Genomic DNA, 22,669 nt, shown 5'->3' with positions numbered 1-22,669 from the left:
TGTATCTATCCATGACGTTAGTCTGGGTATGTCCACCGTCTTTGTCTTGCGCTTCTCCAGCTCAGGTTTGGTGGCCATATTGGAAGCAGCGCCCCGAAGGGGCCCCCTAGACCTGGTGAAAATGGCCGAACCTGGTGGGGCCAGTAAAAACAAGAAATGAGCCAAAAGATGATTAAACGGCAGCAGAGCAGGAGGGGCCAAAACTCTCAGGAGAGGCAGAGGCCGACAGCAAGGCAAAGCCGCGCCAAGTCCGGTATGGGTCTTAGAGAGTGTCAGCAACTCGGAGCTCTTCATGAAAAGCGAAACCGAAAGTGGGGATGAGGCCGACCGGGGAGGATCCCTCCAGCCGTTGTTGTTCAACTACTCCCCGGCCAGGGAAACAACATAGCACTCCGGCCACGTCCGGGGCAGGCCGGAAAAATAGAAGTCGATGTAAAAACAGCTCCCGACGCCCAAATTCAATTTTGAAAAGGATGTTGAGGTCCACGAGAGGTTGTCCTCAAAGGCCCATGTTCAAAATAAGGATATGATAAGGATATTTGCGGAAGGGCGGCACGGGTCTCGGGAGCCCTCTGCTCACGCGACCATCTTGGATGCCCGCGTAGCTCCTCAGGCTGTTCACCACCTTGTCTTATGTCCCCATTGTCTTCTATAAGTCCCATAACCCAAATTCTTAATATTGATCTACCATATGAAAACCCACATCCCTTTAATTCTTTGACTTATCTTTTTTGCAACATCCGCTTCTCTAAATGAATCTTTAAAATGCATGGAGCCCTTATTGTAAAATATGCCTATATAATCAGACTAGAGCTGTGCGGAGTGGTAAAATTACTTTTAAAGTCCAACCTTATATGACACTTTTAGGAAAGACCCACTCTCTCCATGGTGCCAAATCCATGGGAAACCTTATGACCAACAAGTTCAACTCTGCTAATTAAGACAACCAACAGCCCAAAGATAGGCACAAAAACACAAGGTTCTTCCTCTGCAAACTCAATACTTCAGAGCGCCCATCAAATTGACTTCTGCCGCATGGATGCTGGGGGCGTTGCAAGATCAAACATTTCCACAAGGCTCCTGGAGCAAAACCTAAAAACTGTAGGTATCACTTTGCTAAGTGAAACTACCAACCATGGCAGGAAGACAGAAGCATACATCCCCACACACTAATGCCATTGCTGTTAGGGATGCCCCCGCTATTGGCAAAAACACAATAAGTAAGTCAATCTGCCAGTCTGAGACAATCAACCTTGGCAAGTCAGTTGAAATGACAGGCAGACTAAACAAGACCCACTAATGTGACATAACCACAGCCACAGAACACTCACCTATGAAGTTGTTCCATTCTATGTCCAGGTCGGCCAGGTTAGCCAGGCAGCCCTTCATGACGTTAAGACAGAAACCATTGCAGGGCTTGAGGCTAGGCATACCCCGACAAAGAGGGCAGTAGGTCATCCTCATGACAGCACGGAGGCACTCACCCGTTGGGCTGATCTGTAGAGGGTGAGAGAGAAAAGATGTGGAGTTGGAGTATATAATAAGATGCAGACTAAGTTTCATAATAAAACCCTGGCATCAAGTGAAAAACCACAGGGAGCTAGGAGGGTGGTAGAAAAGAAGAGCTTCTCTGTTGCTGTGTGAGCCCCCTCTGTCAACTGGTAAAACAGAATTCGGCTTAGAGCAGAGAGGACAGAGATATCAAAAGATACAACTACACACTTGCCTCACCATTTATGAATGTAATGGTACACACTTTGCTATATCCAAAGAACATTACAACTAACACATGGATGAATGTGTCCTGTGCTCCTCTTTCTCTTGCTTAGAGGCAGAGATTCCAACCTATCAGACACACCACTTTAGTTCAAAATATGAAACATTGGCGGACTAGAGAGGTCGCACCTCAATCATAATTTGTATAGTGTATCCTTTATTCTCTTTTCTTCAATGAAAAAGGTTCAAATCTAGCCAACCCGTTTCGTTCCAAATGCTCCTGGAACTTCATGTGTATCAATGTAAAAGGCCCAGTGAAGGTAGACTTGTCAATACGCCTCTGACAGAGCTAGTGGATGGATGGAACTGCCTTCAGTGAGTTGGTGAATCAGTGGGCCATCTCAGCTACAGGTGGGGCACACCACACAGAAGAGGTGGATCTACCCACAGCATAGGTGGGCTTCCAATTGAAACATGTGGCTCCACAGAGCTAGACATTCTGCCTCTGCAACAAATCTACCCCCGTTCTACAACCTGAAAGCTTCTTGTTCTGAAATAGTTTCTCACCTTGGAAGCCTTGGTGACAATATCGCGCCCCGTTGCAAGTCCTTGCATGAAGGCCCTGGCTGCAATGAATGCCCGAGTCACCTGGGGGTAAAGGAACAAAACCATTAGGCTTTATTAAGCACTTCATTTATGTCTGCCATCATTAGCTGTATGATTCAGTATTGTTAAACATCATGAATAGTGAGTATTCAATACAATTCATAATCTATGTTTATTTCCCTTCATTATCTGATATTATTTACATTCAATAGTGTTGGCTATTACTTTCTGACAAGAATAATGGTCATAGTTAAATATTAATCAACATAAAATGTGTTTCTAATATTAGTCATCATTCTATCAAAAGCCAATAATATTGATTATTCTTTAATATTGTTCAACTAAGTCTTTTATCAATCCTAAATCATATTAAGGGCAATAACTGTTATTACCTAACATCATTAACATTTAAATTTCAATACCATTTTATTATCCCTGATTCAAATATAAAGGTCGTAGGCATAAGATAAACCTTGTTTACTAGGCACAACCTGCTCATCCCAGAGGATCTCACCTCTGCAGGATTCTATCCTCACATCACAAATACAACAGGAAGAAGAAGAAACAGCATCACATGAACTGCTCTTGAAGCTGCACTCCTAGCAGCATTCCAACTATGGAAATAAAATTGTTTGAATTCATCGCTGCCATAATGCAGGATGCCCATACACTGTCGCCACCAAAACCATCAAAAGGCTTCTAACCCAAACTCTTCTTTCATAGAAGAAAATCCTAGGCACTGGGACACTGTTAATTATATAGGCAATAAAAACATTATAGCAGGTAACTTCAATATATGGGTTGAAGTAAAAAAAAACTCTAGTCCTCAAAGTCTTCCAGAATGCCAACATCTCAGTTTCGCTATCAAGACCCACACAGGCCAAAGGACATTATTTTCATATGATTTTCAAATCAGCATTTGACAACCTGCAACAGACTGCTCCCACAGTCTGACCATTGTCTCCACTTACCCAAATTTTCAAGTTCAGCATGTCAAATGCAATAAAAAACGACAACCCACCATCTACAAACCCTGATCCAAAGTCTCAAAGGATACCTTTTAATACATGTTTTACTGACTCAACAACTCAAAAGTGTATCCACTACAACATAAACTGACAAACACTTAGTTTACGATTAACAAACTGGTTTCCTATTATAAGCGAACTGAAAACCCTAATCCCCACCGCCAAAACAAATGGTTCAACTAAAAACTTTTCAAAGCCAAGCTGATTTGCAGGCACATAGAAGGAAAATGTGGAAATCGGGATATGTTAAGGATTGACTTGGCTGCTAAATTCAAGAAAGAGACCTGAAGAGTGACAACACTGTGGCAAAAGAAGCTGTCGAATTCCATGCATCCGAATCAACTGAGGAACACAACACAGAATGTTTCTACTAGCCAAATATATTGACTGAACACAGTATGTTTGCAAATGATTCTGGGCCTTTTCTTACAAATATAATCTAACTTTTCTAAAAACGGACACCTTTGATGTCCTTGTTCACAATCACCCACCACTCTATGTTCCCATCAGTTTCTAAAAAATCTTCATCTAATTCTAAAAGCAGCAAGTTCAATGGCGACTCACCTCACCCCCCCCTCCCTCCAGTAGATAGCCACCTGTCAGAGTTTTCAACAGGACTTCAGGGATGGACATTCTCTACTTAATTCACTAATTCTTTGAAGAGGGCACAGTTCCATCTCCCTTGAAACACGCCATAATTACCATGCCTCTCAAAAAACCCTCTTTGGGCTCAACTCAATAGCCAGTGCTGACCCATTTGAAATCTTCCTCACCTCTCCGGGATTATGGGCATATTAGCTTTAATATAAATTCAAGACGGCGTCAGAAATAACACACTATTGAGCATCAATCATGATTTTGACCTAAACATGGAATCAAGTCAACACTATGTGACATCAATGAATACATTTTATAAATCCTAGATGAGGGCCTGCTTACTATTTTCATCCTGCTTATGGCCTTCAATATGTCCTACCAGAATACCTTTATTTTGGTTCACCCGCTCAAGCATTTTCTTACAGTCCTAGATTGGATCTGCTTCTTTCACTCACAACCACCAAACAGCCAATTTAAGCTGCTATTGCTCGCCAAGGAAATTGCTGACATACAAAGTTCTACACAGCTAACCACATTTTCCTGCACTGAATACTTTTTCTGTTCTTTTTATAAAACAACGTAGCAGGATTTTTATAGAGTACAGCAATCCCACGTGGCCCACATGTTAAGAAATAATTTGCGGTCACTAGACATTTTCATGAGGGAAAGGGCAGCGTCTGAGGGAATAAACCGAGCCAGGAATGGCTCTTAAACAAGCTGAATAAGAGAAAGAGTGCTCCTTTCCAAATGTACTTAGCTGTGTGGAGCTCCAAAAGTTGCTGCTGTATCTACAGATCATGGTTCTAAATCCAGATAATTATCAAGCCTTGCTGATTAAGCTGTAACACAGTACCTATGCCGCCCTCGCAGAACAGGCCCCAGCAAAATAAAGAAAAATAAAACAAGGCATCAAACCCACAAACAAATAATTCAATATGGACCTAGCAGAGTGGAAAGGCACCAACTATAGGTTTAATCATAGAGAATGTACGTTCATTTTGGTAGAAGACCACCTCCTCTGTAAGAGACACATGAGAAACTACCACAGAACCATCAGGAGAGCCAAAAAGCCTACTTTTCAAATGCACCTACAAGGTCTCTAACAAAACAAGAAGAAAATCATCATCTATTAACCCCTTCCCTGCTGCCGTCGGCCATTGCAAGCACTACCTTCGTAGTGCTGCGCACGTCCAACGGCCGACGCTGCCCCGCCCGCGAAAGAGAACGCCCGGGTTAATAAATGGCTAAACCAGATGACCTCACAAGTAACTCAAACACCTCTCAACAATATTCTAAAGACAGACACCCCTGACAGTTCCCTTATGTCTGCACACAACTTTTAAGAAAAAGAAACTTTATTGCATGATTTGTTAGAACCCTTGCAAACACTACAAATAAACATTTTACAATATGTAAAATTGATAATAAATCCCAGGTTTCTGTAGCTAAAAGCACTCAACATCTTAACATAATAAAACTCTACTGTAAGTACACTATCCATAACTCCTATAGTGTTGTTACCATAAGGAGACTACAGTCTTAGTTTAAAATAGCGTTTAAGACCCGTATTAGCTGACCTGTGGGCTACTCCCTTCCGGATGACAATTTTATTTAGTTTTTTGACCAAAAATGGTCCGTGTGCCTGTCCGCTCCTCACAAGGAGTTTGTTCAGCAACTAATATGGTAAGCAAGGGGGCAAGGTCTCAGGCCAAGGAAGCGTTGAGCCTCTCCCCTCTGCTATTTTTTTTTTTCATAGCGATCCATAAACCTAACCTATGCGCTGTTTAGGATGATGTTCCGGGGATCAAAGCATGCCAACACTGCACCTCTACACGATCAGACCTCCTTGTCGATCCAACCCCTTCGTAGAAGAGCCCTTCTTCCCTTCAAGAGGTAAGGACACAAACACAGTATATGCAACAGATCTTCCCATCGTTGGCCACAAAGCCGGCATGTTTCTAGGGCACAGTTTCTTTTCCATTTGGGAAGATGGCAGGTCAATGGAATCACCCTCATTCTCAGATTTAGGAAACGGAGCTTGGTGCGTGCACTGAAATTGAGAGTTAGATAACTCTGAGGTTTCAACTGTGCGTAAGTGCTAAGAGTCATCTAACCGTGACTTCTAGCAGAGGCTAGCCCTGTCTTCTGCTGAGGAAAGTCTTTTCACGATATGTTTTGCTAGCCTCTTGAATTCATTTTGGCATGCATGTAAGTCCCAGAGCTCGCTCAGGCCGAGGATGCTAAGCCCGCAGGACCAATAGAGGTGCCCCGCTGGCCATCGTCTTGGGCTCAGCTGGGCCCATAAGTGGTAAGCCAGACTGCCCTCCTTTGATGCCCTCAGCTTGTGACAGCTCATTAGAAAAGTCGCCATTCGGCCCATTGACTGTCTACAGATACCGAAATCCAGCCTAATTTGTGCTGGAGAAGTGGGAGACTCCTCTTGGGACTTTCTACCAGGCAGAGTGTGCGGGTCCACCTTCGTCACCTGCACTGGCTCCCTGTCGAGTCTCGTCTTAAAATTAAAATGCTGTCCATTATACAACGGGCTCTGTATGGGGCGGGCCCGCTCTATCTTCAGAAGAGTTTTGCCTTCTATAAACCTTCCAGGCAACTGAGGTCCTCTGACCAACTTCTAATTCAGAACCCTCGGTTCAATCGCCATAGGCTGGGTGGCTGCTCTTTCACTTGCAAAGCAGGTCTTGCCTGGAATGTTCTCCCTCTGGCCCTTCGGAGGGTGTCTGACCCTGTTGTGTTCAAGAAGAAACTAAAAACTTTTCTTTTCTGAGGCCTTCTCTTTCTGCGTCTCCTCTTCAGATGGTTATGTGTGTGGGCTCTCTCTGGAATTAGCGCCGGGATACTTTGAGTAACTGTGCGCTTTACAAATGCAGTATAACAAGTGTGGAAAGGTAGCTGGAAGGTTGTTCTAAAAATATTTGCGACTAATTGGTCTAGTTGGCCACTGTCTAGCCCTTTTAGGACCTCATTTCCATAGGTTAGAGTTGGAATAACTTTTGCCTGGGCCGCCTGAAGGGTTGGTGCAAAAGTTGGGCCAACAAATTTCTTGTGAATTGAGCTGAGTGCAAATTCTAGCACAGTTCCTTTCTATTTTTTGTTCACCCAATTGACTCTTGTACCTGCCATTATTATTAAAAAGACTCCTAAGTACTTGTGGCATCTGGTTTCTTCTATTCTTTCCGAGTTTAAGAGCCCTGCCGGCCTCTTTGGCCTTCCTGAGCGAACCACCAGGATTTTAGTTTTCTTGTTATTGATTTGAAGCCCATTCTTGTTTGATTATACGGCGGTTGCATCCAAGAGCCGTGGTAACCCTATCTTTGTGTGGCTTAAAAGAACCACGTCATCGGCATACAATAGGTTTGATAGGTGAAGACTACCTATTTTGGGTGGGTGCGAGTTAGCTAGATCCAGGGCTTCCGGGAGATCAGATAAATATAAATTAAAAAGTGTGGGGCCCAGAACGCAACCTTGCTTGAGACCTTGCGTTGTCGAAATTGGTCGTGACAGTCTTGAGCCATCTCCAATCTTGATCCTGACCCACGTGTCCTGATGCGAAAGCTGCACAGCTCTCAATAAGCTGTATGGAATGTTCAATAAGGAAAGCTTCTGCTTCAGCTTTGGCCTGTTGACCTTGTCAAAAGTCGATTTATAATCTGCCTGGTTGATTAAAAGGGAAAGATTGGGCGTAGTGCCAGTATTGCTTGTGAATCCGGTTTGGTTTGGAGGAATTATAGAACATGCTTCGGCCCATGCCCGAAGGGAGTTTAACAGTATCCCTACGAAATACTTTGCTTCGTTGTCAATTAAGGAAACCAACCGATAGTTGCCTGGGGATTTTTTATCTCCTCCTTTGAAGATTGGGACTAGGATCGATCCTTGCCATGAGGGCGGAATGATGTTCCTTTCTAGGATGGTAGAATAGAGCGGAGCAAGCTGAGATGCCCAGAAAGCTTGTCTGTACACGACTCAGAAGACGATAACGTCTTGACTTCCTTGACCAATAACCAATGTGGGTCGCATGGGTGGCTGCAGCGAGGCTCACTATAGCTATCCGTTGAGTGGGTCCATTAAACTATAACCAACTGAGAACGTTAGGCAGAGGCAGGAGTTCCGGGGGGATGGAGGTGGGGAGGCTAAATAATTGTTGAAGTGGGGGGCAGAATTCCCAGTGTTGATTCGTATTATACAGTTAAATGTGAAAACATTGTCATATTCGCAACTGAACAGATATTAATGTATAACACATTTGGGTCTCTGTGTAAATTGGTCTTCTGTCCTGGACTTCGAATGTTTGTATGGATGAACAAATCAATACAATTCGGTTTACAGAAAAAAACAATATTCCAAACATTGCCTAGATATCCTCATATGCATTGGTATTGCATTCTCTAACAGTGCTTCACCATTTTGCTACTAACCAACCATTCCACGTCCTACTCAAAACACTTAAAACACTTTTAGTTACCTGGAAACCGAGGCCATGTGGGACGTAGCAATCCATGACTCAAGCATCTAACTAAACAGCTGATCCATGCCCGGCTGAATGTATCAAACAATTTTTTGCCTTCTTATTCGCAGTATCAATAATGTAATAAACAACATTCTTTTCCAAGGAGCAGTTGCTGGCCCTCTACAACATGCCTCATCACCCAGTTTTGAAAAAACATCCTGCAAATGTTCTGACCTATCCTAGCAAGCTCTTGGAAAGGGAGGTTACAAGAAAACTGTAAGAAGATATGGAAAAGAGAAACCAACTCCATGATCACCAGTCAAGATTTAGTCACTCCAAAGACAAAGAATCGGACTTAGTCAATATCAGAGACGCTATTTCCACCCTTACGGACATAGACAAAAAAGGTGACTGAAAACTCCTCAAACTCACTGCAGCCTCTGACTTGGTGGCCAATAGAATATTTCTGGAAAAGTTGATGAACTGGAGGGATTGTCTGGAACTGCCGTGTCCTCCAATACAATTCTTCTTGTCCAATCACACTGAGAAAACAAGAATCCCTTCAGTGGGCTCACCTTTATGACCGGCATCATGCAGCGAGCCCCAGGTGTCCCCTTTGTCCTGCTTGCTATTCAATATTTACAAATGATTGATGGCACAGCTACTCAAACGATAAAAGTTGCCTACAAAGTTCCACAGAATGATCAGGTGTCCAAGGTCTAGTTTCAGTGATTCACTTGACTAGTGTCTAAATCTCCATGAACAGATTGCTTGTCCAGTTTCTACAGAGGCCCAGAGGATCACTTATCTAGGGCCTATGGAATGGTGACCATATGTACAGCTTCTAAGGAATTTCATAGAGTGATCATGCATACATTTTCTTACACTCTATAGATTGTTAGAGTATGCAGTAGTTAGATGGTTACAAATACTGTAGTTATAATGAGAGAGGGATATGGGGTGCTTGTAGGTCCAGCAAACGAGCCCCAGAGGGTCAGGCCAGAAGAGGTATGCAGTTCCTATAGGTAGAGGCTAGGTCGGTTTAACACCCTCACCCTTAGGTGGTGACAGGGTGTCTCCCAATTTGGGAAATGGGGCCCTCACACACCCCGCTGGGTGTCATGCTTCATCATAGTGCATGCTCCTCATCAGACCAGCGCTGCAATGTCTTCCGGGCACCCTATGAGGAGCTTTTTTTGGAGATCTTTTTCCCAAGCTGTTAGGTGTAGTGCAAGTGTAGGGCCTCGTGGTGTAGATGTGTGAATGGGTGGTGTGGGAAAGGCTAAAAATTAAGCGCACTGGTACTACAAAATGCGCCTCAAGTGTTGATTGCCTAGAGTTCCACAGACTGATTGCTTGACCGGAGTTGAGTGCCACCCAATGATAACTGTGCAGGACAACACTGACTTCTTGTTCAATTTCTAAAGAATTCTTGTCCAGATTGATCTCTTTTTCAGTGCCTTGAGTTCCACAGATTAATCACTTGTCTAGAATTTCAGAGATTGTTTGCTTGACCCTTGCCTGCAAGATTTCACAGTCTGATCCTGTAACCAGTATCCTCAGAATTACAAAGATTCTCCAATGAACGGATTTCCACAAATTCATAACATTGACTGAATACAACACCACAGATTGATCACTCAGATGCCTAGTGTTCAAAGGATCAACTGCTGTTCACCAGAATCCCAGAAACTTACCATATATTTAGTGACTACAGAGCTTATAAATATGTAACCTGGCCTTCAGGTGGCATTGCTACTGAGTTAGGAGAATAACAAGAGAGTTCAAAAGGTGAAACAGTGCGGCGAGCCTTCAAGGTAGCAAAGGTTTCCCATGTGAACTTCTGTAATATTAAATTTAAAGTTTCCACACAGGCCCTCATTACTAAGCGTGGTATCGCACCTGGAGAGTTAATTCTGGTTGCAATATTGCTCTGAGATATTACAGTTAGCCCACTGTCCCCAGACCCAATAATTTCTGGGCCTGGAGACACAAGACCTGATATTCACCAGGTGCAGATGCATAACTGGTGAAATCGTTGCAGCAACATGGGCAGAGCCTGAAGGCAGGACGTTCAGCCCCCACATGACCACTGCAAAAACACAGGAGGAGCAAGCAACTCTCTCAGTCGTCCCCAACTCTGTCCTGGCCTGCTCTAACCCTCTGATCTTCCCCACACCTGAGCCCAACTGACCATGTGACATCTCTGCCAGTTCTAAGAAGGTGGAAAATGTCAGCAAATTTGTTGCTGGCATCATGAAAAATACAGCAGAAAAGAACCCCTCATTCCTGGTACAAGCTTGTTATTCCTCATTCCGGAGGAAAACTTGTAATTTGCAGAGTTCGGTGTGGTATACTGGCAACTACAGGGACTCCAGCCCCCTGCAGTCCCCTCACAAAAATAATCTGGAAAACTCAATGACTCATGACGACACCTTATTGGTGATCTTTTTTAAAGAATAACAAAATAGTATTCATGAGAGAACACACCGAAAAGATTATTGTTTGTTTTGGTCCTAGTCTCACATTAATCTAATGTGTGTGCAGAAGCCTAGGCCTGTCCATCCAATGAGTGAGGTCCTGGGCCACTCGCGCCTTTCTTTTGCCCACAGTGGAGGACTGTGCCTGTCACGGTTCAATATCTGTGACCAGACCTTTTAATTAGTGTCACTGCTGTGGAGGTCTTCTGGGCCCATCTTTGAACCCCTGGCCTCTTACCTGATGGAGGTGAGGTTGTTTTCCCCAGATAGTGGGAGTGTAGGGCTGACATTCTGAAGGTGGAGGGAGGAGTAATGGGTGTATTTGTTAGATGTATCCTTTGTTCTTTATTTTTGTGTATTGTATTGAGGTTCAACACATAGAAATTGCTTACACTGGGTTCCCTGTCTTCCAGTAGTGATTCAGTGGGGGGGCCACAGAACTCAAAGGGTTAAGACCCGCTACCACGTTCCTTGCCTTACTATACCTGAGCCTGCTCCCTCCTATTACGATTTTTTACTTTTCCACTATTTTCTTTACCTCCTGTTTACAACTCCCAACCTCACATTTCTGGTTATTATGATGCTAATCCCATCTCTAGGGACCAATTAGACACGAAACGTGTATTCTATTTACCTACATTGAAAAATGCTTACTTAATATATACTGTGTGAGTTTACAAAACTCTTCAATATAGATTTTTTTTGTGATATATTACTGCCAATAAAAAAGGTGTGTTTGGTTGGCATAATTTTAAAATTCGTTTTTTTGCCAATCACCACAGAGCATGTATTGCCTCTGTCGAGTACCCCTGCTGGTGAGTGACTGCAGACTACTACATAATGAATGCTTCATTGTGGCAGCCTAAAAAATAAGTGTACAGGGGGGCGGCGCCGCTATGCACAGAGGAGACTTCAATCGCAGGAGCTCCGGGTGCCTCCCTTCCTGGTGGGGCTGGATGCAGTGGAGGTGTGAGATGGGCTAGTTGTAGCATGTCCCGAAAGTGGGCAGGTGGAGGTACTCAGGTGACTGGCACTTGAAGGGTGAGGTCCTGCACTAGTTCATCCAATCCTGTGAGCTGTCACCCTCCCTTGAGATGGTGGCAGATCATCTGGGAGAAGCTGTTGTAAGACCAATAAAACATTAGAGATAGAGACGGGGAGAGGTCAAACCCCCTCGCCCAATGAAACAGGCCCTACAGAGATGTCCCAGAGCCTACTGCACCTGTGTAGATGGAGAGGGTTGGTGAGGGCATCTGCCACAGAGGTGCAGATGGACTGTATCTGCCCTTGATGGTGATGGCTTTCTTTGACACTTGACTTCAGTCCAACAGAGACTGGTGGCAAAGAGGCTGTCATAGTTACCCTGCAGACTGATCCTGTGTGGGGATGAGTATGGAGGCAGATGAATCTGCCAGGTCCCTTGTCGGCAGCTGGCACTGACAATACTGTCTGGATGACAGAGGTTTGGTGTCGAAGCCATGTGATTATCGAGTTCTGTTGCCTTGGTGCCTACATGTACCGCCTCTCATCACCTGCACTCTCTGTAGCCTGGCTGTTCGCATATGTGCTATAGACATGGCAAATGTATGGCGACACCATGACAACAGCTTTCTGTTGTGGTTACATTTCCCAATCCATCATGGTGGTTGCATTTCTGGAGTGATTGACCCAAGTCAATCCTGCAGTGTAGCCTTTGGCTGCTATTTAGCAGTCCTCTGATCGACCGTGTAGCCTTTCCAGTTTACCTTGAACCTCGATGTGTCGCGCTTGAGCTGCTGCTCTCTGAGAATTTCTGCTGGTTTAGAACTTGTCTCTCGCGATACTTCTGTTTGCTTTAATACTACTCCTGTATCTGCACCTGGATTTGTGCACAGCTGATTGGTGTACAGCTGATTGATGTACAGTTGATTGATGTACAGTTGATTGATGTACAGCTGATTGATGTACAGCTGATTGTGGATTATGTCAGGCTTTATAGTGCAAACCGGACATGAGCATTCACCGGTACTGAGGACTGAACTTATGGTGGGGTGCCGAAGACCTAATATTTCTTGCGGTACCAGAGCGTTTCCATTTACTCGTGATTTTCACTGTACAACCACAGCTCCTGGTGATCCCAGCTTACTCATCAACCCAGTCCACCTGTAACCAATACTCTAGTCTAAAGAAATCTAGTCTGGGCATAAAGATCTAGAGTACCTCCCAGGAGGGCTTTTAGAAGCAAAGTTGTATGATGGAAATTTTTTATTAAAAGTGGGGAAATCAGACCACCTCATCTCTGCATTAGAGAAGGAGGTGATAATAGAGGACATTCAACAAAGAGATAGTGTACATTACCTCTGCCATCTGAAAATAAAGTGGAATTTCTTGAAAATGGCTTGACTTCCACCTAGTTCAGAATAGAGTGTCACTCTGCATCGTTGTACATGGAAGGGGGAGATTTGCTGACATGAATCCTTTGACCATTCAGAGTACGTAAGAGTTTCGTTTGCGACAAAACACCTTCTACCTCGAGCTCTGAGGCATCTCAATGGCTCTCACCAAGACTGAAGGTAAAATACAAGCTGCCCTTAAATCTGTGAAAGACCAAAGGAGGGAGTATGCAGGTTGCTGATGGCACTGTCGTCTTGGGACAGACGGAATCAAGATGTATGCTTTTGTTGTGCAAGAGTGAACACTCTTCGTTGGAGTGTATAGCTCTGCACCCTCATGCTGGAGTCTGTATTTCCCTCCTGCTCTTTTCTGTCTTCCTGCTGTTACTGAAGGTTAGTCCAGTGTTTTGAAACAATTAAATACGCCATGTTGTTTTTAGCTTGGTGACAGTGGTGTATTATCACTGTTTCAGGTATTGTTTGTGGTTGTTGCTCACTGCTGGTGAGATCTGTTATTTCCTTTGCCTTTCCAGTAATAAAATATTCCAACATAAAGTGATTCACCAACCTTGTAAGTTTCATTTGCAAGCATTCATGCCGGGTGCGGTTTGACCTCTAAAGTCTGTTCCCAGAAACATTGTTGTGGTTGTTTTGCTCTTCAGGAGTCTGAACTTTGCTGACACAGCCCACTCTTGGATCTAAGGGCCAGATGCATCAACATTACATTATGTGAGTCTATGTTAGCTAATTTTACCGATTTGCTATTATAGACTCGCAAAAGGCAATGTATGTAGGAATATGCTAATATTTAGCGAGTCCTACGCATTCCTTATTTGCAACTCGCAAATTGCGAGTCGCAAATAAGGAATGGCTTCCCATTCATTCCTAGGGACCAAGAGGCCCATAGGAATGAATGGGAATTGCGTGCGCAATTAGCATGTACCGAATAGGTACTCGCAAATTGCGCATGCAATTTCAAGGCTGCAAGGGTTTCTAAAGGACACCCTGTCGCACTCCTGAAATGTGCATGTGAGCACATGTGGAGCACATACATGCCCTAAAGGGTATGTATGTGTGCCACATGGCACTTTGAAAAGAAATCACAATGTACCACCAACCTGAAGTTGATGGTAATTTGCGATTCCATACAGCAATATCGCAATTTGCGATGGCTACTAGATAGCATTTAGGGAATCGCAATTGGAGATTTTCTAAATGCTTGCGCAAAATAGGGAATCGCAAATTTTGCGATTCCTTATTGTGCGAGTAGGTTTTTCTTTCCTACATTGCACACAGCTAAATTGCGATCACAAACGTTGAAATTCTGCGTCTGCGATCGCAATTTAGCTCAATACATCTGGCCCTACAATCTTAATTTGCACTGCTTTGAAGTTTTTACCGCAGAGAGAGCAAATGACTAATCGCTGTGGATCTGAGATAGTGGGCCCCCGTGTTCAGTGGGCTCACTAACGTTATAATTTTGAAAAAAACTTATAGCAAACAGATAATTACATGCCAGAACCTCTCACTCATACACTGACGTGTATAGCTACAACATTCACACGATCCTATATGTATATAATAGCAAAGAGATATATATTTTGATATACAAAAACCTTTTTATTTTATGTCAATGATTATCTGATTCTTTTAGTTGTCCTATATAGACTTTACACATGGATGTTTATAATACAAAATTCCATATTACATTTTCTAAAGGTATACACATTTAAAGAAAACATGAAAACATAAACACATATCACAAAAAACCAAAAAGACGTGTCGGTCAATAGTCTATTGTAGTAGGCAAAAGCGGTGAATTTTTACTAGGCGCGTTTCGGCATTCTGCCTTCATCAGGTGACCGTCATTCGCTTGTATACTGTACAGGACAACAAACTACAAGAATACAAAACATAAATATATTTATATTAGAAATTTAAAAAGTCGTAGCATAATAGTATTTACAGTTTACATTTAGAGAGGGTGTAGGTCATTATTTACATACAAATATATATACATAATTTACATAAAGCAGCTCATAACATGAATTGGAATTACCCTTATGTCTACTCCAGGCAAGACAGTGTTTATATAACATATATACATAATTGTCAGTTGTTCTAGTGTATATATTCGATCTAAGTTCCTAGAGACCATTATAACAAGATAGATATAACTCATTTTATAAAAAGAGGCCAGCAGATCACAAGAGACCGTTAACATATAGACCTTACAGAAACATATCCTTCTTGTATGGGAGTCTCAGAATTGCAATAACTGGCCCTACATTTTAGACCAGTGTAACGGATGGCACAAATATGACATTTCAATTAGCTGCCTCGAATCAGACCAGCCCACATTTCACGTTTTTCAATGTTGCAAGTAGCTCAAATATATCTCTATATACATAGGTTTAGATTATGCATTTCACATTTTTCAGTGTTGTAATTAGCTAAAAACTATCTCTATATACAAAGGTCTAGATTCTGCATTAGGGCACATTTCATTTCAGACCATTGTTTGGGATGGCCCATAGGTATCATGCCTTGAGTGCGTCTGTAAATTCATAGTGATTAAAACCACTCGTAGTTCTTTTCTAATCGTATTTTAAGACATGGCCAAAAACGCTAAGAGCATTAACATAGGTGTATATAATTTAACCATTTCATAATCACCAACCTTTTGCAATGTCGGTATGTTGATAGTGGTGAGATATTTTTAAGGGCCCACATCTATTTTCATCAATCGAGTTAGCGCAGGTATAACACTGGTTTTCTAAATGAAATAAAATCACGAATACAAAGTTATTGATGTATTCTATGTGGGGAATCATTATACTTCCAGTTACAGCCTTAGATTCCAGCCAAATATGTTATTTTTAATCCGCAATGTATAATTCACATTAGGTCTAGATAAAGAGGAAATTGACCTATTTGTCACTATTTTACTCGAACGTACGAATTATTAAAATCCACGTACATGGTTACCGTTTTCAAAGATGTTTATAGTTAGTTCACAAGGTAATGAGACCCAAATTTGGGTTATGTTGGTGAGTCCTCTAGGTCCCTATAAACGAGGCTCACAGAACACAAATCCGCAATCAGAACCCAGAAATTGAATGCACCCATGGTGAGTCATTTTGTTGAACAAAATCACAAACCAGAAGATATACGTTGGATTATCTTAGAACGTATTGAGACACGTGAGGGCCTCTGCCCAGACAAAATCCGCAAAAAACCGGGAGGTATTCTGGATTTTTTCTTTGAATACCTCTACACGAGGTCTCAACCAGGATATTCCATGGGAACAAGCGATTTTGTAAGATCTGAGAAAGATTTAACCATAGGAGATATGCACCTAAGCTATATCTGGATATCATCTACATATGAAGTATCCTATGTTCCCAAGTCCATCTATCTGAAATTTCATAGCGGTATTATGCAGGTGATTATTTTACTCCTTATCTCCACCTAGGACATTCGCTAAACATCCTGTTCGTTTTTGTCTGTTCATCTGGACCACTGCTCTAATCGTCGTTTCATACTATCGTCTACTCTTTGAACCATGAAAGATATACATTGGTCAACGCGCTATATACATTGCCATATATAATATTTCAATAGTACCTGCTATACCAATTATATTGGGTAGAATCTATATGAGCAGGTTATTAAATTAATATATGTAAAGTCATGCTACATATAACGCGAGAGTACTGGCTCCAAAAAATATGGGCTACACTAACTACACTAAATACTATCCATGTGTGCAGACGTTTCTTTATAAAAACACTAGGCTATATCTGTATATACAGCCCGTCCTCTATATCGATAAAACTCCGCTTTGGTCTCAGACGAGTCTGCAAGAGTCCATTATCTATTTCTATGACACATGGTCTCAGACTCATTACGTCTTCGAATATGCGCCAGGAATACACCAGCGATGTGTCAGGTGATACCAATCACACCTCCTGATGGCGGGCGTATTGCGAGTATAAAACGCCGGCTTAGAATGTCCACCTTTCTGGAACTATCAGCACATCGGAGGGGAGGTCCGGCTTTAGAATACTACCCTGCAAAATCAAGGTAAGCATATCACGGCGAACACCACGAGAGCCCCATTTTTTATGTTCTGTAGAAGTTTTCTGGCCGATATCGAGCCGGCTCCTGACTGTCGCTTTACATCTTTTTCCCTTCCAGAATGGTTTCTCTACCTATCCATATGATGCACGTCGTCCGCTTTTTGCAATAAATATGAAATAAGAGAAACTGCCTTGTTTCCTCCCGTTTAAGGTAATACTCTACTCATATCTATGTGAGGTTTTACCCTGTCCACAACGAGTCGTTTTCTGATATTCTAGAGATACATATATTCGTCTGTTTTTATCTCTAACAGAAAAGAAGATATCAAAAATATATTTGCCGGCCTCCAAGTACGGTGTTTCAGTTCGCTTACGTATTTGGAAAAAGGTAACACTTTCCATCTAAACCATGCGATATAAAGAAATGTAAAATACACGATGCAGGTTGTAGCCATACATACATCACGTGTATTTATTTATATTTCCCTTCAGATATAGACATTCATGCTACTCATGGGCCGCTGAGTATAGCCCTTGAACATAATCCGAGCAAGCATCTTGACCACAGATTGGGTCTCATTACCTTGTGAACTAACTATAAACATCTTTGAAAACGGTAACCATGTACGTGGATTTTAATAATTCGTACGTTCGAGTAAAATAGTGACAAATAGGTCAATTTCCTCTTTATCTAGACCTAATGTGAATTATACATTGCGGATTAAAAATAACATATTTGGCTGGAATCTAAGGCTGTAACTGGAAGTATAATGATTCCCCACATAGAATACATCAATAACTTTGTATTCGTGATTTTATTTCATTTAGAAAACCAGTGTTATACCTGCGCTAACTCGATTGATGAAAATAGATGTGGGCCCTTAAAAATATCTCACCACTATCAACATACCGACATTGCAAAAGGTTGGTGATTATGAAATGGTTAAATTATATACACCTATGTTAATGCTCTTAGCGTTTTTGGCCATGTCTTAAAATACGATTAGAAAAGAACTACGAGTGGTTTTAATCACTATGAATTTACAGACGCACTCAAGGCATGATACCTATGGGCCATCCCAAACAATGGTCTGAAATGAAATGTGCCCTAATGCAGAATCTAGACCTTTGTATATAGAGATAGTTTTTAGCTAATTACAACACTGAAAAATGTGAAATGCATAATCTAAACCTATGTATATAGAGATATATTTGAGCTACTTGCAACATTGAAAAACGTGAAATGTGGGCTGGTCTGATTCGAGGCAGCTAATTGAAATGTCATATTTGTGCCATCCGTTACACTGGTCTAAAATGTAGGGCCAGTTATTGCAATTCTGAGACTCCCATACAAGAAGGATATGTTTCTGTAAGGTCTATATGTTAACGGTCTCTTGTGATCTGCTGGCCTCTTTTTATAAAATGAGTTATATCTATCTTGTTATAATGGTCTCTAGGAACTTAGATCGAATATATACACTAGAACAACTGACAATTATGTATATATGTTATATAAACACTGTCTTGCCTGGAGTAGACATAAGGGTAATTCCAATTCATGTTATGAGCTGCTTTATGTAAATTATGTATATATATTTGTATGTAAATAATGACCTACACCCTCTCTAAATGTAAACTGTAAATACTATTATGCTACGACTTTTTAAATTTCTAATATAAATATATTTATGTTTTGTATTCTTGTAGTTTGTTGTCCTGTACAGTATACACGCGAATGACGGTCACCTGATGAAGGCAGAATGCCGAAACGCGCGTAGTAAAAATTCACCGCTTTTGCCTACTACAATAGACTATTGACCGACACGTCTTTTTGGTTTTTTGTGATATGTGTTTATGTTTTCATGTTTTCTTTAAATGTGTATACCTTTAGAAAATGTAATATGGAATTTTGTATTATAAACATCCATGTGTAAAGTCTATATAGGACAACTAAAAGAATCAGATAATCATTGACATAAAATAAAAAGGTTTTTGTATATCAAAATATATATCTCTTTGCTATTATATACATATAGGATCGTGTGAATGTTGTAGCTATACACGTCAGTGTATGAGTGAGAGGTTCTGGCATGTAATTATCTGTTTGCTATAAGTTTTTTTCAAAATTATCATTTCCCTACCTATAGCAAACCTATTCGCGTAGGGGTCCCCTGTTTTTCAAATTGCTCACTAACGTTATAAGCATTGACTCAATATTTTCAAAGTAGGGGTCGCTGGCATCTTAAACATCCAACACAACCGGTCCTATCTTTATGTTTATGACCCTAGAGTGCAAGTAAGCGTTGTCCTCACCTGGACCTTCAGCCTGCGCGGTACATCCCCAAAAGGGCGCAACTGCTCGGAGTGCTTGCTGACGCACTCCAGGTAGTCCTCTGTGAACTGGTACTGGGGGTTGACGAGCTGGAACATGCGCTCCAGGAGGCGGGTCCAGAAGTCCCCCAGGGTGTCCTCCAGGTGCACCTTCCCCCCCAGGTAGTACTGGTGCAGCTCCTTGAAGAGCTCGTCGAAGACCTGGGCGTTCTGCGTGTAGAGGCGCCCATAGGTCTGCGTGAACATCTGGCTCATGGACTTCTCTGAGATGTAGATCAGCTCGCGGAAGAACTCTGCAAAGAGGAGGAGGGCATGGGACAGGGAGTTAGAGAACATCTGGATGGTCTGAAGGGTAGGAAAAACAATCAGCAGGTGGGGAGAGAAAGGGAACTTTCAAGCAGGTCCAAAGGGCAATGAGGCAGGCAGAAGGGCCAAAACTAACATTTAACTGGCGTAAAACTGAACTCAAACAACAAGCATCATTTATAATCCTCATGTCGCAAATATTCAAAGTTTGTCACTTGGACTATTGTAATCTTACAGACTTTGGCCTCAGACAGAAGAACTTCTCTTCAGATTATACAAAGCTCAGAGGCTCAGGCCTCAGACATCTGAACCATCCCTCAAGCTTTGAAGATTTCACAGACTTAAGCTTCAGAAAGGAGCGCTGCTAATCAGATTATCCGTTCATCTAAGGCTCTGGCCTGACGTAGCAGGGCCATCCCTTGTGCACCTGCTTCTACAGTAAGACATGGTCCCCTCTCCTAATCACACCTAACCCATGCCTTCTGCCTCTGAAACATATGGTTTCAGGAGCAGGATAAAGCAGATATTGCCCACCTTCCAGTCATTTTCTGCTGTTGCTGAGCACACTCCACCCCTCACTCCCCCACTGAGTGATGGACACTGAAGCTGTGACCCCCTCACCGTGAAACTTGCGGTGACGCTCTGTGAATACAGTGAGGAGGAAGCTGCTGCTGTCCTCCACCAGTGCCTTGAAGTCCATCTCGCTCTGCCAGTTGAGGCGCTCCTCCGTCTCGCTAGCGCAGCAGGTGTAGTCCTGAGGACAGATGCGCAGGTGCTCACCTGGAGGAGGCAGAGAAGAAAAAGCAGAGTGAGGGTCAGGCTTCTGTACCACAGGGGCAGGCACAAACATTCATCAACTCAAGAAAAGTAGGACCTCTGCCAGCATTATCGGCACCAAGAACAGTCAGACCAGATAAAAACCACCCTGAAAGGCCAACAAGGAAGATCTTTCTGTTCTCAGTATATTCAGATGACAGGGAGCGGTGACGGTAACAAACTATGTAATGTTTCTTATAGATTCAACTTGCTCACATATGCTATGACCTGAAGATGATCTCAAGTCACTGAGATGGAAACGCCGTCGACCCCCTACAACAAAAACTCCATATTGCCTTGTGTGTTTTCAATGTGACTTATATATTTTAACCCCTTCGGCGCACATGACGAGCTGAGCTCGTCATGAGTTGCGCCGCTCGCACGCTGATGACGAGCTCAGCTCGTCATGTAACGCGGCTTTTGGAAAAAAGCTGCGTAGCACAAAAATAACCGCCGCACGCATGCGGTTAAAAGTGACCCTCACTTATCACATCACGCGTTTCAATTTTTTATATGAGCACCTGAACTATTGTTTTCATATTGTTGTAAATAAATGACAAATGTTATTCTGATTTGAACATGTCCCTGACCACACATTTCATTGCTCCCGCTGGCATTACTTGCCTATCCTAACTCAGACCTAGTGTTCTCGTTTCTGACGCAACCCTTGCGTCCTCCTCTTGGACCATTTTGGCCACATAGTAACCTTTGTCTTCTAAAATACTATTTCACCCCAGGTTCCAATATTGGGATACCCTTGTTCACCATACTATGGAGGCAATAACATTACCACAAATAGAGCACAAGATGACGTTTTCTACAACTGAACGCCTCTGCAAAATCCCTTGTCACTAAAGGTCCAATGTTATCAAGTGGTCCTTCTGCTGCTGAAGCTGGTTGTACATCACATTGCTTTCGACTGAGATGTTGCTGGATTCATCCCAAGAGGCTTGATGCTGCTTTTGGTCAAACCTTGCAAAGAGCACAGCATGAACTGTGGCTCATAGAGGGTCCCATTACTTGTCAATTTGGATTAGTTAGGGTGTGATCATCAAAGGAGCTGGACAAATGTGATTTCTATGTGCTCTTCGGAGCCATGACTTACCAAGATTAAACTAAAATAATCCAGTTGGTTACGAGACACAAAACAAGCAAAGGTAAAGAAACACATCTTTCATCTACAGAAAAGAATGATAACGAAGCCCTAGACGTAAGACAACGGCTGGGAATCCAACTCTCTAAGCTGGTGCCCACCAAGGTTACGGGGAGACCATCACAGAAGGGTTTTTGAAAGCGCTCTACTACGAGGGGCACAGGCTGTGGGGGGCAGTGGAGAGGGCCAAGTTCTAGGGCACAATCTGGTGCTGTAGGACAACCAGTGTGACAGTGACGGCACTGGTCCACCGGGGGCACAAGGGAGGCCCCTCAGTTCGGGGTGGGCCTCAGGTTTTCTTATTTTGAAGAGGGCCCCTAACCCTCTAAGCCGTCCCCTTGCATGCCTTGCAGAATGCGTGCAATGACATGGAATAAGAAATAGTTCAACGCTTGGGAAACCCACTCTGCTTTACCGAGCATGCCCCTGCGGTGTAGAGGGGCCCAGCCGTTCAGGGGACCCCACTCAGCCCATTTAGCATGGGGGGGGGCATCATTTTGTGTTACGCCACTTTGGTTCGAAAGAGAAAAACAGGCCGCCAATGAGAGCTGGGGCCAGGGCTGTGCTGATTTCCACAGTGATAACTCGAAGGAGTTGAAGCATCCAAGGAGCAGTGCCCAAGCTGGCTTGTGGTTCATGAGCGCTGAACATACTGTTACTGTGTGGTGGAGAGGTGGAGACCTGGCATCCTCTGCCGTCAGCTCAGATGGGTGCCAA

At 42.9% G+C, this 22,669-nt stretch overlaps 1 protein-coding gene across 5 annotated transcripts in view; it reads right to left on the bottom strand.

The window, feature by feature from the left end:
* Positions 1-22,669, bottom strand: part of GPC2 (glypican 2) — a 195,323-nt gene that overhangs the window by 18,316 nt on the left and 154,338 nt on the right. For all 5 annotated transcript variants that reach the window (XM_078670810.1, XM_078670811.1, XM_078670812.1 and 2 more), the window contains 4 exons: positions 20,605-20,763; positions 19,660-19,970; positions 2,284-2,364; positions 1,332-1,497 (listed from right to left, as the gene is read on the bottom strand). In XM_078670810.1, coding sequence (XP_078526936.1) covers positions 1,332-1,497; positions 2,284-2,364; positions 19,660-19,970; positions 20,605-20,763 — 717 coding nt within the window. The remainder of the gene's footprint in view (positions 1-1,331; positions 1,498-2,283; positions 2,365-19,659; positions 19,971-20,604; positions 20,764-22,669) is intronic.

Source organism: Lissotriton helveticus, chromosome 12, assembly GCF_964261635.1.
Source record: "Lissotriton helveticus chromosome 12, aLisHel1.1, whole genome shotgun sequence".
NCBI lineage: Eukaryota > Metazoa > Chordata > Amphibia > Caudata > Salamandridae > Lissotriton > Lissotriton helveticus.
This window is presented reverse-complemented; position numbering and strand designations above follow the sequence as displayed.